The sequence below is a fragment of the Myzus persicae genome, unplaced genomic scaffold, assembly GCF_001856785.1.
Source record: "Myzus persicae strain clone G006 unplaced genomic scaffold, MPER_G0061.0, whole genome shotgun sequence".
NCBI lineage: Eukaryota > Metazoa > Arthropoda > Insecta > Hemiptera > Aphididae > Myzus > Myzus persicae.
In genome coordinates, this window is record NW_019101729.1 from 317,784 (window position 1) to 336,714 (window position 18,931).

At 30.2% G+C, this 18,931-nt stretch overlaps 1 protein-coding gene across 4 annotated transcripts in view; it reads left to right on the forward strand.

Moving 5' to 3' along the window:
* The window catches only part of LOC111030263, a 128,374-nt gene that overhangs the window by 86,128 nt on the left and 23,315 nt on the right, over positions 1-18,931 (forward strand). For all 4 annotated transcript variants that reach the window (XM_022309676.1, XM_022309678.1, XM_022309679.1 and 1 more), the window contains 2 exons: positions 4,034-4,060; positions 11,313-11,406. In XM_022309676.1, coding sequence (XP_022165368.1) covers positions 4,034-4,060; positions 11,313-11,406 — 121 coding nt within the window. The remainder of the gene's footprint in view (positions 1-4,033; positions 4,061-11,312; positions 11,407-18,931) is intronic.

Here is an 18,931-nt window from a genome sequence, read left to right on the forward strand (position 1 = left end):
CGTTATGTAAAATTTCGTCGACCGCGATATCGCAATTCTCTCTCTCCCCCGCGCGTTTGCAGTGTTCTCGAAAGCCTTATAACGTTCGCGTATACACATCGCGATATCATAATAATAATAATAATAATAATAATAATAATATGTTAATATACGCTTGCACCTATATATACCTCGTTTGAACGTTGCGTAATCGCGATACAAAACGGCGTCCCTATTTGCCAGCGAATCGCGTATAGGTACCTATACCCATACATCATCGTACACGCCGCTACACTCGGATAATAATAATATACATATTTGCTGCAGCTTTTTTTGTGCGCTACGGCACAGACGGCATCGATCGCTCGCATATTATTATAATATTATAATATCGCGCGAGCGCCGGCGACGGTGTGTGTCACAACGCCAGGCTCTCTTCGATCTCTATATTCGAGATTTCGATTCATAATCGGGTTACCGATTATTTCGCGCCCTTGGCATCAATATTATAATATAGGTACACCCAGGTATATGCGAGTATACCCGTATGCAGGTATACATCATATACATATTGTGCCAGGTACCCGTGACATTCACGCGCACTAAAACGGCATGCCCATGCGATATGTTTTCGTCGGACATATTGTATTATATCGTTATTATTGTTTTATAATATTTATTATTGTTGTAATAATATACGCGTACGCGTCATTTGTACAGCGTACGCGACGCCGCGCGGTTCTCCGGCCGCCACTATTATTTTCAATATCGGAACGTCGAAAAAATATCGTAATATATATATGTGTACACGTACTCGGGCGCGACGGCGAAAATATTTAACCGAAACGTAAGACCTCCGGTGTGGGTATTTTTCACGAATATACAATATCTCCGATGAGATATGTAAACTTATATTTCGGTATATTCCCACACACACACACACACACACACACACACACACAGTTGGCGAATTCGCCTGTACACAATATTATATACCTCTATGACGTATATATATATAATATCCGTTGCGGTGTATTTATTTCATATGCGTTGTATTCATTATCACCACTGTACACTGTGCCGATTATTATTATTTTATTCCTCTAGCGAGGTTGTTTTTCACATATTATAGCCACACAAATGATAATATATTATACCTGTATGGCGTAGAACTCGATATACATATTATTGTATTCGTGGTGTGTAATGAAATACAATTTATATTAAATGCAATAACATAATCATATATTATTATTATAGCGATTGTGCATTTGTGCATTGGCTCGTAACGGTGTGCGTAAAGCACAAATCACCTATACACTCCCATATTATTATAGCATTAGACGTAGGTATTATATTATTTTATTTACGTATTTTTGTTCGTCAGTATTAGGTATACGCCCGTGGTGTATAGGTATCATATTATTATACACTTTCAGTAGAACACGAAATTAAACTATCCGTCTGTCCTGCTCTACACCTGCCATGCCCAATAATCGTTTGATTAACAACTACAGTGAAACCTCTCCGTCGTAATATTATATAACTAGAGAACACCGTACGGAAATTAAAATGTGTCCACGAGCAGAGGTTTCATCAAGCCCTGTGCATAAACGAGTTAAACAGTTGAAGATAAGTTTATAGTTAGGTTAATTTCAATATTTCAACTTAACTCTTTTAAATTTAATCATCGTGTACTTAATTTTTAATTTAACTGATTTTTATTAATATAAATGTAATAAATAACGAGTTACTTTTAATCAAATCCAAATTACGTTAATTTATAATTAATTAAATACATATAATGCAATGGTTATTGATGATACATATTACACAAATATTTACCTATTATTATTTTAAACTGTACTACTAGTAATACTAAAAAAAATTATAGACATATAATTCAAGTTAATTATAAGTTTCCATATGACTTTTAACTTAACTGAATTGAGAAAATTAGGATAACTGTTAACTTTAAATTTTTTAAAATATTTTCTATCAACTTAACTTAACTCAATGGAAAATTATCGTCAGCTTGCCTAGGCTCGAGTTTCGCTGTATCTTAAACTATTATTTGGTCAAATCAAGTTGTATATCAGTTTTTTTATTCCGTCCCGAAATATGTCATTCAAAAATAATCTGTATTATACAAAGACATAACTAATATGTATATTTATGAATTATGATGCCATTCTGACGTGTACCTACAACTTGTCACTTGAGTCTTAAAGTCTATTAATTTCTATGGTTCTAGATAATAAAAAATGAATCTCGAAAAAAATTTGTCATGTACTTGACGTCTTGACGAATCAATTTTTTGTAAATCATAAATGCGTTATTAATAATGCTTATTATTTTAATATTGACAGTGACATTAAATCTAATGTACTCTAAGACTAGGCTAACGCCTAACAGTACATAGGTATACTATTATGTCAATTGTCAATGTATATTGTAATAATTTTCAACATAAAGTGTAGTGTACGCGTTAATAGAAGTACCTATATCTACCACCTCTACGTAACCAGGTGTAATGTGTATATAGTATATTGTTAATATTAACAACTCATGTCTGACTACTTATTAGTTACGCATTGGAATTTGCGGTATCAATTAACATTTTGTAAAACAAATAACAGTATTAAAGTATAAGAGCAAGTGATGTTATGCGCTAACTACGAGTATATAATATAAAGATTCGCTATATTTCCATCGATCTGCAAACTATTTTATTCGGTAATGGTCGGTATCGAAGCGTGGTCGGGGGATGGTGGATATAGAAATGGTTCTTAGAGACTAACATTTGATTTGAGTGAAAACAAAGCTTGAGGTACTAATGTACTATTTAGGTGTTGGTTTGCGACCGAAAATATGTCAAAATAGACGGATGAGAATCATTTCTAACCGGTACCTACTTACCTACTGGCTAGTGCAGATTACATTCCTACAAAATGTGGAAACATAAAGGAAACAAAAAAACTACATATATATAATATTTGACTCTCTTGAGGTTTTAAATACATTTATTATTATGGTGTATGATGTCCTATTCTTCTCGTGCCTTCAAAATAAACTTACACGTGTACCTATAAAAAGTTAAAAGACTAGATTTTATATATAGTATCTATATAGGTACCTATGTAGTTATGATATTATATATTAATGGCATAATATCATAAAATGTCATACTGATAAGGTACATAAATTGGAGCAAATATAGAGGGCTGCTTGAGAGACATATTCCCCCCCCCCCCCATATCATACAGCCGGTACTTTATTTATCATTTTTTTTTTCAGAAATTTCGAAGGTAAAGCAAATAATCATTAATACAAATATATAAAAAATGATTTACAATTTTTTCGCGTGGCAAATTGTATCCCTGATAAGTGAAATGAAATTATAAACACAGAGCATAGATTAATACGATTAATTGTCTGTATGACACGGAGTCACGGACTATGTGAAATATTACAATAATTGTGAATAATTGTTGTCTTTTCCATAAAAATATGTGATACGAACAATAACTATACTTGAATCAAAACATATGTTTTAGACTTTAAACTATAATGTATAAAAACTGAAAGCTGTGAGAAAAATGTACAATTAAATGCAATTTGTGTTGGAATTTTAACATGGTAATATAAATATAAAATAAAACAGCTTCCCTGCTATACTTTAAATTCAGACACATTTTATATGTACTCTAATATTTGAAATTTAAATACATATGCGAAACATCGCACGGTACCATCATCAACTTCCGCAGTAATCATTCTAGTTACGTTACACTGATTATCATTATTCGTTACTAAAGCATAACGAAAACCCATTGTAGTCTGAAAAATATGTCAAACATAAAATAATGTATTTTTATACTGTTAATAATATTTTGCAAAATATTCGTTTCGTGTAGGTGGTAGTCGGTAGATATTAAGGATAGTAATAATAACAATAATAACAATTGTGTAGATAAAAATTGTTAAATTTCTTTTATTAGTAAAATTATTATATTTATCTATTTTATTAATTTTTAATTTTTTTTATTTTTAGATCCAGAATACTCCTCCGAACATGTCGGTAAGTCACAAACATTATCATATTTGTTAAATTACTAATATGTCAAAATGGATTAGATATATTATTGTATTTAGTTAGGTAGGCGGTACAAATTTTTGTTTATGTATAACGATATGCAGATATACCTATGTGATCAATGTCAGTTTTGATGCCCATGAATCGTTTTACTATATAAAATTAAATATTTTCGATACAAACAAATTGGCATAGAAATGTTATATAATTAAGTCTACGTGTGTACAATTTATTACCTAACCTTGTTAATTAGTTTCTCTTTATTTAGACAAAAGTTAAATAATTGTGAAAATAAAAATCTAAGTAAATATTAAATGGTCAATGTTTATTATATCAATTATCAATTGTTTGTACTTGCCTTCTGATTTGATTAAGTTAAAGTAATAATTAACTATACGCATGACATTGTATAAGTGCAATAAAAATTAAAGAGGACAATATTTTATATTATACATAATATGGAGGACACTATTTGAAGAATTATATGACAAGAAAAGTATTATCGGATGAAATTCTTTACCATTAATTAAAAATTAAAATGAAGTTTTAAATATAATTAAATGTCACAATTTATAATTAGCGGCGCAAATACCAGGGAGAGAGTCGATCACCGAGGTCCCCAACATTAACTGATATAAGGGGATCTACCGGGCCAAACCAATAATAGCATATTTCCTCATTTGATTAAAAGTTTCACAGCAAATATAAAAATCACAATATTTTGCTGTATGAAAAAAAGTCACGAAATGCGATTCGATGTGTTAAATTGTTAATAGTAAAAATGCAAAATTATCAAGGGCACAATGCAGAAATATATAAATTAAAAATACGAATATATTGTGTATTATCTACTATCTGAAATCGAAATTAATGTGTTATTCTATAAATAGTGAATAGTCACTGATGGATGTATCGATTAAATAATTCGTGGGTATCCGATATATACTATCTACTCCTTTTTTCACGTTTAAGTTTAGTTGACACAGCAGGAAGTATAAAAATCAAAAAATTCTTTCAACAACATAATCTCTAAAGTGTAAATTATATATTTAGATAATTGGTATACTAATAAATAGTTAATATAATATAACAATAAAAAATTTAAATTTAAAACTTAGATAGGTACTATATTATTTTAATTTGAAAAAATGTAGGTATGTATATATTTTGTGTCATGAAATATATTAGAATCCTATAAATCGATATTTTACCGTCCCTAAAATATATTGCTTACTATAGGATAAGCGTCGAAAACTAAAAAAAACATAAATTTGGGTTCATTCATTAAAAAATATACCGGAGTCCTAGTTGACTAGTTGCGTCACTGTTTAGTGCTTATACATTTATAAAGTAATTTTTCATTATCGTGTTCATAAATTATGCCTGTGTTTGGTTGCATCTGACGTGTTTACAAACATATTTTTAATAATAAGTATATTATTAGGTGTATTAAAACATAACGCAAACGTATTTATTTGTATCTTATAAGGAACTACAAATCCGTTAAATCTGAACACTTAAACTTTCAATTGGGGATTTCTATGACGCAGGTAGCAGGTTAAAAACAATTATCTTTGATTTAATTTGTTATTATCCCCATAATCAATACCTATGTCAATAATATTTACATATAATATTAACTATTTAGTATTTAATATTTAAACTGTTTAGTTTTATACTCGACATAGATCGATACAGTTTAATATAAATTAACCTTAAAATATACACTTGACACAAACATGACGTTAAGATTTTTTTAGTATAGATATAAAATGAATTGGCAAACGTCAATCAACACATCTCCCATACCTACTTTTAACTAGTTTTTGGAAGACACCTATACTGTATTTGACAATTAATAATTTTTATGTTGAACTCGAAAAGACTTATATATATATTATAACTTCGCATCTTGGATAAATGTGTTATTACTTACTAGGTAGTTATTACTGCTATTAGTTATACAATGCATGTCTGGTATCAGTAATCAGTAAATTGCTAGAAAAAAATAGTATCCAATCGATTTTAGAAAAGTGTACTAAAAAAAATGGATAAGTACCAGTATAGGTACATTTATTGAGCCAATGTTTATTTTATAAAATCATAATTTGATTTTGTTTTTAATCAGGTATCTATAACATAGAACATATTAAGATTGTTATCATATCTACCAGCACAAAAGTGTAAAATGTAAATATATATTAATACATTTTTACCGAATACTTTAATTAATGATGACATAATTTATAACTTAACAAGTGAAATATTATTTGCCACTTTACGTCATTCTCTAGAGTAACACAATATTTACAAAAAAAAATTAATCACTAATAACAACAAAGAATAACATTTCGAATCGTAATACCAGAGTAAACACCGTGATTTAAATAGTTATAGTAGTTATAGATTGTTTAAATTACTAAGCTTAATAATCTAAAACGTCATCAATTTTTTATGTATTAAGTATGAATAAATATAAACATGAAATTAATATAATACCTATACAGTTATACGCATCAGAATATTATGATTTATGTACTTAAATATCTGCTCGAAAATGTTTGGTAATTAACCAACTGAATATTATATTTTAAATGATTGCTTCGTCTAATCTTCTTGGTTAAAACATTTACATTTTAGCGAAATCATAATCCAACTGTTGCTTGACCTGTGTAATATAAGTAGAACTATGAAACAACTGTGAGATCGTATTTTAAATTTAAAAAAAAATAATGTCATATATTTGGAATTTAGATAACAGTAAAATTTCATCCATATAAATTTACAAAATATTTTTTTTATTGCAATCTGCAATCAGATAACCCAATAAATAAAACACAACAGATACATTTGAATATATGACATTAATACATTATAATAAGTACAGGTCACACCAACGAAAAAATAAATAATAGTAATTGTATTTCAAAATCAAATGTAATTTTTAATTACCTAGGCGTAATACGAGTACATTGCAGATGGGTAGTTAAATTATTTCTAATGCCCTTTATTTGAAATCTTATTGGGTAGGTATTGCAATTGTATTCGATGCATTTTAAAATAACCTATAATGATATGTGAATACTTAAATGTTTGCTCTTTAGGCTATCCAATTATCATAATCAGGTTTTATTTTTTAATGATTGTTCAAGTTTAGTCATTATACTCAATTTCATTATCACTTAAAACGATAAAAAACAATTAATGAGTAATTGAATATTCCAGACAATCTATATTATCTATAATTGAACAATGACAAAAGATAATTGCATACATATAATTATAGTTCCCGGTATTACGGTTATCATCACTCAGACCCATATGTTGTAAAACTCTTCATTAAGTGACAAAATGTCAACCAAAAGCAATCGTGATAATTATTATGTATTACAATTTATCATAATCATACCTATAGTTTATAAGATGCCCTTAGGTATTTACAAAAATAAGTAACTATAATTTAGCAGTCTCGTAAAATTGTAGTTTATAAGAGACTAACTGGTTTTATTTTATAAGAGATTGCAGTGCGATAATACATTCAATTATAGTTATAATATACCTATTGGTTTTAGTTTAAAAAGTTTTAATTTTTGATTTATAATTAATTTATATTATATGTAAAGCAGTGTATTGGATTTATCAATTCAATATAGATTAAATTTATTTTTCTTTGAAGCTACCCTCACGTTTTTCGATTACTTGCAACGTTTTTGTGAACCATTATTTGACTTTGGTCAAATAAGACGTAATTATTGATTGTAGGCTGTATACAATAAACTATAAATCCATTGTTGTTATTTATAGCGATATTATGTTTTGTGATGGTAAGAAGTTATACAGTTTCTAATTATTTTTTTTTTTTAATCATTACATTATGTAATTGTAAATTATAACTGGCTTAACCCCCCCTCGCAAAAAACAAAACAAAAATAGTTTTATATCAATTGTTAAGATCTCAAAATATAACAACACATTTATACGTTTATAGTTTTATTGGTAAATAATTATTTTAATAATTTGTTTCAAGTTTTTAATGAGATACATTACACAAATACGATACAGTAGTTCAGTACCTATACTCAATGATGTGATTTTCATCAAATTCAAGATGGACATTATGAACGAAACTATAGTGAAATTAATCCATCTTGTTCATGGGCAGTAATCATAATAGGATACCAACGAGAGTAACTTCTGCAATAAAATACTAGTTCACCAAAAATTCCATCAAATCTCCGTCTATACTAACGGCACTATAAGAGATTAACAAATCGCCTACATGCGGACATTGTAATCTTCTGATTTCGAACTTCGCTTACAATGATCTCTCTAAAAATCCACCTTGTCGCCTAAAGAGGAAATACCGAGGATACCTCAGGACTTATACACATTCAATGTATACCCTTTTTTCCATAACTTATGATTATTAAGTAATTTTCTATACAGATTGTACCTATATTTATATTTTTGAATTAAATGTACGTACCTATATTCTTATTCATAATACATTTAAATATTTTGCAGAAGTTAAATGTAATGATAATTTGTTGTTACCTAACCACAATTTATTGTTTGTCCATTTTTATAAAGGCATTTAATTGCTTATTATTTAAAAATAATTTAACTACGTGTTTGTTATTTATTGCAGTTCGAGGATGGATTTATTTAAACTCATTGATAATTAATCGTTAAAGTGGTCTACCTATACCTACTATTTGTAATGGTACATAATATGCTATATGCATTAAGCATGTTACAAATTATTGCATTGTTGCATAAAGGTATCTAATGCAACGACCACATTACCAATCATTACTTTATACTTTGGTATTAATTTCAATAATTAACACGTGAGGTAAAACCTCGATAGTATAAGATATTACTAGGTTGCCAATCGATCCACTTTATTTGAATCTCATAATTGAAATAATTTCTTTGATGTTGATGGAACACTTCTAACCTAACTTAACCTAATGTCCTAATATCTAAATTTATTGACATAGTGACATTGATGTATAATTTACACTATTTTCGTCTAAAATCGGGTACATATATGTAGAAATGTGTGTAAGTCGTTCCCCGAATCACTTGGAATTTAAAAAATAAACAGCTTTTTTATTCATAATAACATTTCTATTTTTTAGATAAAATCAAATTTATTAAAACATATATGATTAATTACATTTTTTGATACATAGATAATTATTTACAGTATAGGTACCCAAGTAAAATACGTATTGAAATACTATTGAATTTAACACATAAATATCTAAAAAAAAAAATGTTAGTATTAAAATTATTATTATTATTATTATTATTATTACAGTTTTTAGGTAAATTAATTAGCACTCTTAAAATCATAATTAATAAAATATAAAAGTTTTTCTCTTGCATAATAAACCATTCAAACGTACAATTCAATTCAAAATATGTTAACATCAAAATGTTTTGAGTACTTATATGTAATAAAAAGATACTCTCATATTATATAGTTGCGTTGCGCCCATGCTGATAATATGCAGATAAGTACAATATTGCTCTTAAGACACATTAAAATCTCTTATCGTGACTTTTGGACTGAACCTCAGCTGGATAATAGAACATTCAAAATACCTACGTTTTTTTTCCCGTTGCGCAAACGTTTGTTATATCATAGTCAGTATAGTCACTATATAGTATAGATTAGTAGGTATAGGTACCTACCGGCTACTACACATTTATACTTCCTGTACGAGCTGTCTGATATTATAATATTGTCTACTAGTACAATATTTAAAAATCCCATTAAATCTCATTTTATGTATTATACATATTAACATGAAATAATCAATTATAATAGCATGCTTATTATGACTTTAGATAGTTTGAAATGAAACTGTGGTACCCATATAGCATATACGACCTACCACTCGATAGATAACTGTTATATTATACCAGTTACAGACTACTCTACCTAATCACGATCAGTAGGTGGTGATCCTCGAACTCGTAACCTCAAAATAATTAATGTCACTGAAATATCGTTGAATAATAATAGATATAAAAAAAATACATCTAATCAATCATTAAATACTATAAATTGATATGAGAACATGTACATTCAGTATGCCCACAACTGCAGCAGCTGCAGCAGCACAAACACTGCAGTAAAAACGATATTGAAATGTTTTAAGTTTCAAACCCTCCGGCCCAATACCCTCGATAAGATTGTTACATATTTTATTTAAATGCATAATACCAAGTTGTATGTGTAAAAGAAACACTGGAGGCGTATTTAGTAGGCACGTATAGCGTTACACGTGGGTTTGGTAAAATGCTGAACATGGTATTATTTTTATTTTTTTTTATATACAAAACACAAAACCACCGATGAGGCAAGCAATGAAAAAACACAAATCAAGGTTCCTAACAATTGATACAGTTAGTGAACCAATAACTATACTTATAAATATAATTTGAAAAACCTTTTATATTTATTTAATGTGAATAATAATTCCAGGGGCATATGAGTATTATAATTTATAACCTTAAAAAACCCCGATTGCATAACGCAGTTGTAAAAATGTGATTTCGAATGAAAACGTAGGGATGAGAAGCCCTGAATAATGTGCGTCTGGCAGTGCATGCGGACAAAGCGCGTGAGAGGAGGGAGACAGAAGAGAGGAAGTTAGTGACCTGCGGAGAAGAGTCGATGATCCCGTCTGCGCCATTATATACTAACGAAGGAAAAAATGCATAAAGAACTTATTTTAGCCCCAAGAAACGTATATAATATAAATATTTCACAAACGTAAATACTTTATTCCCGAGGCAAACCACTATATACCTACAAGTATACACGTTGTCAAATACAACTGTCGACTAAACATCTAATGAAGCGGTTAACAATGTTTTTATCAAATTAAAATACTACAATATTTTCAATACATCGCAATTATCGTCTTCAGTAAAACTTATTGTAAAACAATAAAATTAGCATTTAATAACGAATGGATTTCAGATAAAATATGTGTAATTCACACTAAATATGAGTATAATATTGATAAAATACGATGTACGCATGCTCTGACCGTAACCTATGTTATTTGTAGCTTTTTCATTAATACAAAATCAGATCTTATTCGATTGTCATTTGAACTCAAGTGGTTTTTTGATAAGACTTATATAGTATATTGATAACAATAATAAATAAATGAATGTAATAATAATTGTTGTGTTATTTTGTTTTCTTGTCTAGATGTTCCGAACGAAGGAGTATACATGGTGTGCGGTGTCCTCATCGCCATGGTGCTCGTCGCTGTGATAATAGTAATCCTAGCAGTTACTATAAGGTGGGTTGAAAATGTTACGTACATACTTATAGTATTGTGTTGTCTGTCTCTTCGAAAAGTGCTTTGGTCTGGCGATGTAGTGAATATTTACAGAGAACAAGGGTTTATTATAGTACTTACTACTTAGAGGAAACATTCAGGTTGCGGCGCCGGACGAGACCCGTACTGGAGATCCTTGAACCTTAAGAAATCACACACACACACACTCACACGCACGCACGCACACATTTACAGACACAAACACTCACACACATACAACTTTGTTCTTTGTTCAATAGATGATAATGTACTGCGTTTAACCCAATGCGCACCTCAATGAGTGCATACGAATCCATTTACTATAATATAATATATACACTATATATAGCCTACAATATTATATATATATATGTATGTATTAAAGCATGTTCGATTTGAATGCAAAATTAACTTTAATATTTCAAATCTCGAGGTCCGGGAGAAATCGGGTCAGACTAATAATTTTCCGCGCACACCATCAATGCCAGGGTCGGACCGGGTTATCCGCGGATGGTGCATCATAATCGTAAAAAACTCATCCAATTAATATGTAATATATAATATATATATATATAACACCTATAACGGGCGAAATAGAAAAAAAATGTAAATCATTCGATTCGTATATACGCTTGTTTAAAATAAATAATATAGGTACACGTTGTCGGATATAGATGAGCGTCAGTCGTGCATCACGTGGCAGACCAGTCACATTATAGAGAATTCTTATAATTTACCGAAGTAAAAAATAACGTTTATATTATTATCGAATCGAATTTTCCTCGGAATTTTCTAAAGAAAACTTTTTTTCTATCGGTTTACAGTGATTTGTGATAGCTTGTAGAAATTAAATCGATTTAATCTCCGACACGTAATTATATATAGGTATTATATGCGTTAGAAATTAGGAAATTTACTTGTATTCATATTGATTTAGGTACTTATTTAACGAATTATTATAATATATTTATACTGCAAGGTAAAGTGGCCATCAAGTAATATATATTTTATGTACCTATAGGTAATTTGAAAAAATATATTATATTCTGTAATGCGTCCTTATATAATATAATTTCTTGCAGATGATGCAAACGTGAACTATGTTGCACACGATTGTCCCAGAATTAAAATTAATCAATTCTTTATAATTTGTTTCATAAATGCGTTTCACTAACATTTAAATAAATTGCTTATTGATAAAATTGTACCAGAAAACATTTGATTGTTTTATTCGAATAATACAAAGGGTTTTCTATTAACTGTCAACGACTTGATACAATATGGCCCTGGTCAGGTGACAACAAACCTCATTTTCTAATCAATGTCAGGTCGCATATAGGCCTTGGAAATATAATTTCGGAAATGAATTCTGATCTGATTCTATATTATTTATGAATGATCACGATATTTTGTTTTCTAGAGGTCTACCTCTCTAATATTCGTGTATTCAATGTTTTTCATTACATTATAAATGTCACCGTGATTGACATTTTGGCTAGAGTATTTCATTCACCTAGAAAACTTATAATTTTTTTTCGATATGCAAACACGACCACGAACGAAACCTGCAACATAATAAGCCTTATCGATAGGTGTTACAATGTAACTATACTTATTTAGGACCTAACAGATATATTTTAGCGTGAGATCATATTATTGCTGTTGTACCTTAACTAGAGACATTTGATTTCAATATCTATATAAATGTTTTCCTTACGTTGCATACATAGGTTTTACTATAGTTATATCCAATTATAAATCAAAACGTCTCATATAATATCATTAATCACTCGTTCGATTCAAAGTTTATAGAAAAAAATAAATTCCTGTACTACGCATGTGTCAAGTACTAGTGCCAACGTGGAAAATACTAAACAGCAACATCGGCTTCGAGGAACTGAAATAATGTTATGTAATTTATGTTTAGCTACTGCTCGATAAATGCATTTCAATTATGTACTATATAATATATAATATTAATGTCTAATTCGCATGTTGTGGAGAAATTTTATTCTTGTTAGATTCCGGATAGATTTCTAGCCACTGATGGACGATTTCTCTTAGCTCAGTGAATTCGATATTCAGTTCTTGATGATCTTCTTATGGTTTAAATACAAAATAAATATAATACATAAGTATGTATATATATTCCACAAAGTTCTCTTTGATTTAGATTTAAATGTAAGTAGTAACAATTATATTTCCATTTTATTTTCTGCTCATGACTCGCTTTCTAACTTAGTATAAGTATTATCTCAAATCAAAAACAAAATATTATTTACTTTTGTCAGTAAACAGTTGTTATTGCTGTAATTAAATTGAAAAAAACTGTTGTAATTTTTCTAGTAAACTATCTCTAACTGTTGTCCTATGACTTGACAAGAATAGCGAAAAATGTGGAAACATTTTATTTCGAAAATACATTTCAAAAAGTACGTCAGTATATGCACGTGCATACGGCCGATTCAAGCAAACGGGGGTTGCCTAGGTGAACCATGACGTCATTACTTCCTGGGTGGATCGATGCTCGGCATGGTATACCCATATTTGACCAAAACTTTAAGCCATTCAAATTCAAAAAAAGGGTCTGTTTTTTAAGGAAAATAATCTAATAAATGTATACAGCTTTGAAGTAGGTAGATACAACACATTTTCAATGAATATATTACATTTTTTATTTTTTTGGCACAATAGTAAAAATAATAAATCAATAAAAGACTTTTAAAATAACGTTTATACCAAGTAATAACTTAACGAATATCTCTGAAAACTGATTATCTAATGATAGTAAATAAACATTCATAAAATGTATTACCTACTTAGATTACCGAAATGAGTAATGCCGTATTTCCTCCTTTGCAATAGTTTTCATAGATGTATTTTTTTTTAACTATACCCATATCTACAGGTCATATAGCTAGAAGATGCTATTATTAGACAATTCTAATTTTAATATTATCAAAGCCTCCTGCCGGAACTTCTCACAATTAAAGAACATAATTAACACTATTTACCATGCATTTAATTATTAAATCGTGATTTATAAAAAAATTCACGATTTAAATATTATAGCTAGTAAAAATGTAACGTACAGTGCGTGGGCGTATTGTAATATAGGTGTGAGTTGAGTTTTTTTTTGTTTAGTCGACACATTTCCATAGAGTGACATTCAAAAGTGAATATCGCGTCAATGTCAAAAACGATCGCGAAACACTTACATACTTCTTTAATAGTATACCTAGGTAACTAAAATAACGCTGTATTCCCGTTACGTTATTATTTAATTAAATAGTTTTGTGTATAGTAATGTATAAGTGATTAAAACTTAAACACACACAAATAGGTGTAAATATTGTATATTGTGTGCGTGTATGAGTCAATCAAAAATTCGATTACAGGAATGAGAGTTTCTATCACGCGATATGATGTACATGTACTTATACATTATTCCATGGGCGAGTCAGTTTGCCTCCAAACAATTGACACCGTTTTTCTTTAAAGTCTCAAATATTAAAACATTTAATTTTCTTTACCTCTGGGAAAATGATTGCGTGGGTTATTCTTAATGTAATTTGGTTTTATGCAAGTCACAATTTACAGGCACATTATTTTTATTTATTTTATTTTACTATGGTACGGGCTGGTAGCCCAATGGTTAAATTGCATTAATGCAATTTACATTTAAATATAACAAAATTACATATTATTCTTCATAAATATTAAATAGTTATATTAAGAAAATCACAGATGTACAGATTTTGAACTTTTAATAAATATGCCAGTAACTGACGTTTTATTTAAATATCAAGCCTATTACTACTATATCTAATATTGCAAATTTAATTCTTATAAATCTCGAAAAATAACGTCATCAAATAATTTAAATGATTTACTGTCATAATGTCATTCAGACTTAAATCCCTATATCAAATATATATTTATTTTTTATTATTATCGCAGTGACACAGTTATACTTACAGCGCAATATACGGTTGACATATTATACTGAATTTTCAAGCTTTATGGTTACATACTAAATACACTGAATACCTACTCATAATTTTGCAATATCTGTAAATCTAAAATATCTTATTTAATTCCCAGTAGGTATAAGATCTATAGGTACTTAAGGGGCACAATTATTATATGTGTTAAGGTTAGGACACATGTTAATATTAATTAATCACGTAAATAAACTAAAATAATCAGAAATATATACAATTTTTACGGAAAGCTTTGATTTGAGAAATCCCCCATTATTTTTATTCAATAAAATATAAAATGAAATAAAAATTAATGACACTCATGGTTGACTTTTTCTAAAAAAAATGTTACCGGTAGTGAACCTAGACTGGTTTGAATGCGGGAGGGGAGGTAAGAAGGTCACGACAATATCTACTTAAATATATAATTTGTCAAAACGTCAATCCTCACATCATATTATAATATTTCAAAGCACGATAAACAGTCAAAAATGGCTCAACGTGTTGTAATTTTACAATGTTTTCATGATTTGTCAGTATACGTTTTGTTTAAAAAGATATGTGGCCGAGTGCATCCCTTTCAACCCGTATGTAGGTGATAATACTTATTACTTAGTGTAGAAAAAAATGATAGTAGAGAAAAATTAAGAAAAAAAGCATCGTAAAACCAATATAATAAACGCATTCCTGGCTCCGCTCAGAGAATCTAAAAAATGTGGTACGATTTGTTTTGATACATATCGACTGGTTTTTTATTTTAATACGTCAACTTTTTATGATATAAACGCCGAACTGCTATATATAGGATCGTTATATTATTACCTACGCCATGATATTCGTGAGTATGTACGTACCTTGTACTTATACGTATATAATATACATACTACCTACCTATATGAAAATGATGATAATATATAGATTTACATTTTTTTGACATCATCTGCGACTGTAACATTACGTCGATTAAATCGAATAGTAATAATAATAGTAAAAAACTCAAACACACGAACGCTTAAAATATATAATAATATGCATATTACCCGTACGGTATTATAAATGATACGCTGCTGCGATGCTCAAACTACGTTTTGGAGGAAACCCGTCGCGTGGCCTTATACATTAAATGTATATATTATATTTTCGTGTGTATTTCATACAGCAAACGGTATTGAACGACCAATGTGTAGCAACCTACATTATAATATCATCCTTCTGCACACGTCCGGAGAGCAATAATATTCGAAACTCGTCGCTAGGATTGAGGCTGCAGGACACGCCGCATTTCTAAGGGTCCTCGTGTCACGTGCAATGCACACAGTACGATACGCCTTTTTGACATTATTATTATTATAATCATCATTATTGCTTTACTCTGGGACGATGAACCGTTGGCGCCGACGGAATGAACGTTGGCAGACTCGAATTAATTTGCATTCGGAGGGACGCGCGCCCAAAGAACAAACGGGTCATGGCGGGCGTCGTCAGGCCGCCGCCGCGTGAACAGCGCGATTAATATTATTACTATTGCTATTTATTTATATTATTATTATTATTATTATTATTATTACTATTATTATTACTATTCTTATACTGTCGTACGTGTTACACGTCGCCAAGCTATGTACACGCTATGCCCGCTATATGTATACCCCACCCCCTCCGCGACCCGCCATCGCACACCCCGTCAACACCAACTCCACCACCCGCTGCTCACGAAACGAGTTACGCGTTACATTGTCTTATTTCTATTTTTTCTATCCCTCCACGTGTGCCCTCGTTTTGTCCTCGGACTGCATACGGCGACGGGCCTACACATATACCTATGCACAATATTATACTCCATCGACGTCTCCGACCGATCGGTGCAATGTGAGTTGTAGAGTTAATATAAAATTCAATATTGTTGCAACTCGACAATTCCATCCGTAAATACGCGCACGCGGTCGTCACGATCGTTTCCTACGCTTGTCAATGATTTCCCCCCCCCTTACCAACAAAGGTCAAGGGCGGGCGAGGAGGGGATTACCTATAAAGGTATCTGTTCTAGCAATCCTTCAATTCTTTTCGAATGCTCACTTTTCACCCATAGAAATAATGAATAAAAAAGTTGTAATTGCGCAACCTCCCCACTTCATCCCCTCGCCGAAAAACCCATCCAACACGCATCGCGACAATATTATATTTAGTCCCTAATGTCTACACAGACAAGTACATATTATAATAATATGTAACATAACAATCGATTATATTATTTTGTTCTACGTCGTACATAGAATCTACGTCGTAGGTATAAAATAATATTATTTATACGTTTTGAGCAAAATCACAACCAGCTATAATAATTATTATTCTTTTGTGGACGTTTTTTTTTTTAATTTTAAATGTCTAAAAAAAATATTTAAATCTACACTTCGAGAGAATTTCGAACAATTAACAATTCCCAGCTTATAATGATTTAACATACCAGCAATTACTCAGAGCACAGCAGTGCAGTACAGCGTATTATATAGCTAATAATTATAATACGACATTTTCTCTGTGCTAGAGTTGGGAAAATTAAAGGAAGGGTACTCTGTTCACTTATACAAAATTAGCGTCCTCATCACTTTTTATACCTCATTGTAACGAAAAAAATAGCATGGGTACCCTGAAATTCTAAAAATCATTCGAGGTACTCGGTCCTCCAACACGCCCGCTCTCACAATTCGAGCAGCACTGGATATAATAGAGAAAAACAATAATCTTGGCTCGCGTTATGCAACTTTAATCAACCGCGATATCCAACGACAGCGATGGAGCCTCAAAGTGCGGAGAATAGAGAATGGTATACCTGCTGCACTACCACCAACCTATGGACGTACCGCACTTAGGAACAGTAAAAAAAACGAATTGTTATTATGTAACACACATCGGTCTTAATAGCGGCCATAATAAGCTAATATTGGTGTGAGCACGTTGAAAGATTATAATACATAATCATTGATAAACATTAAGTACAATCATTTTCTCTTCAATACTGTAGCAACCCTATTGTGTTGATATAGAGGATTTGCCAAACTTCATGAAATCGCGTGTTTTGCTCCCAAGCGGCGAAATAAAAATATTGCGTTATTAAGCGTTTTATTTCCTCGTCGACGTTCGGCTGCAATTTAAACCCTAAACCAGTGTTTACGCCAAAAAAGTCTTTTAGTTATAGTTTTTTTTTTAATGCATTAAGCGTTTGTTATTCGTTTGCCACACGGTTTGGGCGTCTTAGTCAGTGGTCGCACCCGTTATAAAAGCTCCTAGTCGACTCAAATTAAAATATTTATTTTTAAACACCTCGACGTTAAGCACTCACAATTGAAGTTTTGTAAAAAACAAAATAAATTGTAAAAATATCGGTTCTCCATTTTGAACAATTTACAGGAAAAAAACACAATTTCGTTGGCACTGATTAATCACGTATATACAAACCAACGCTCATTGTTTATCTTAAATTCTGAAAATATGTATTCTAAACTTAAAAATTCCAAAACATAATT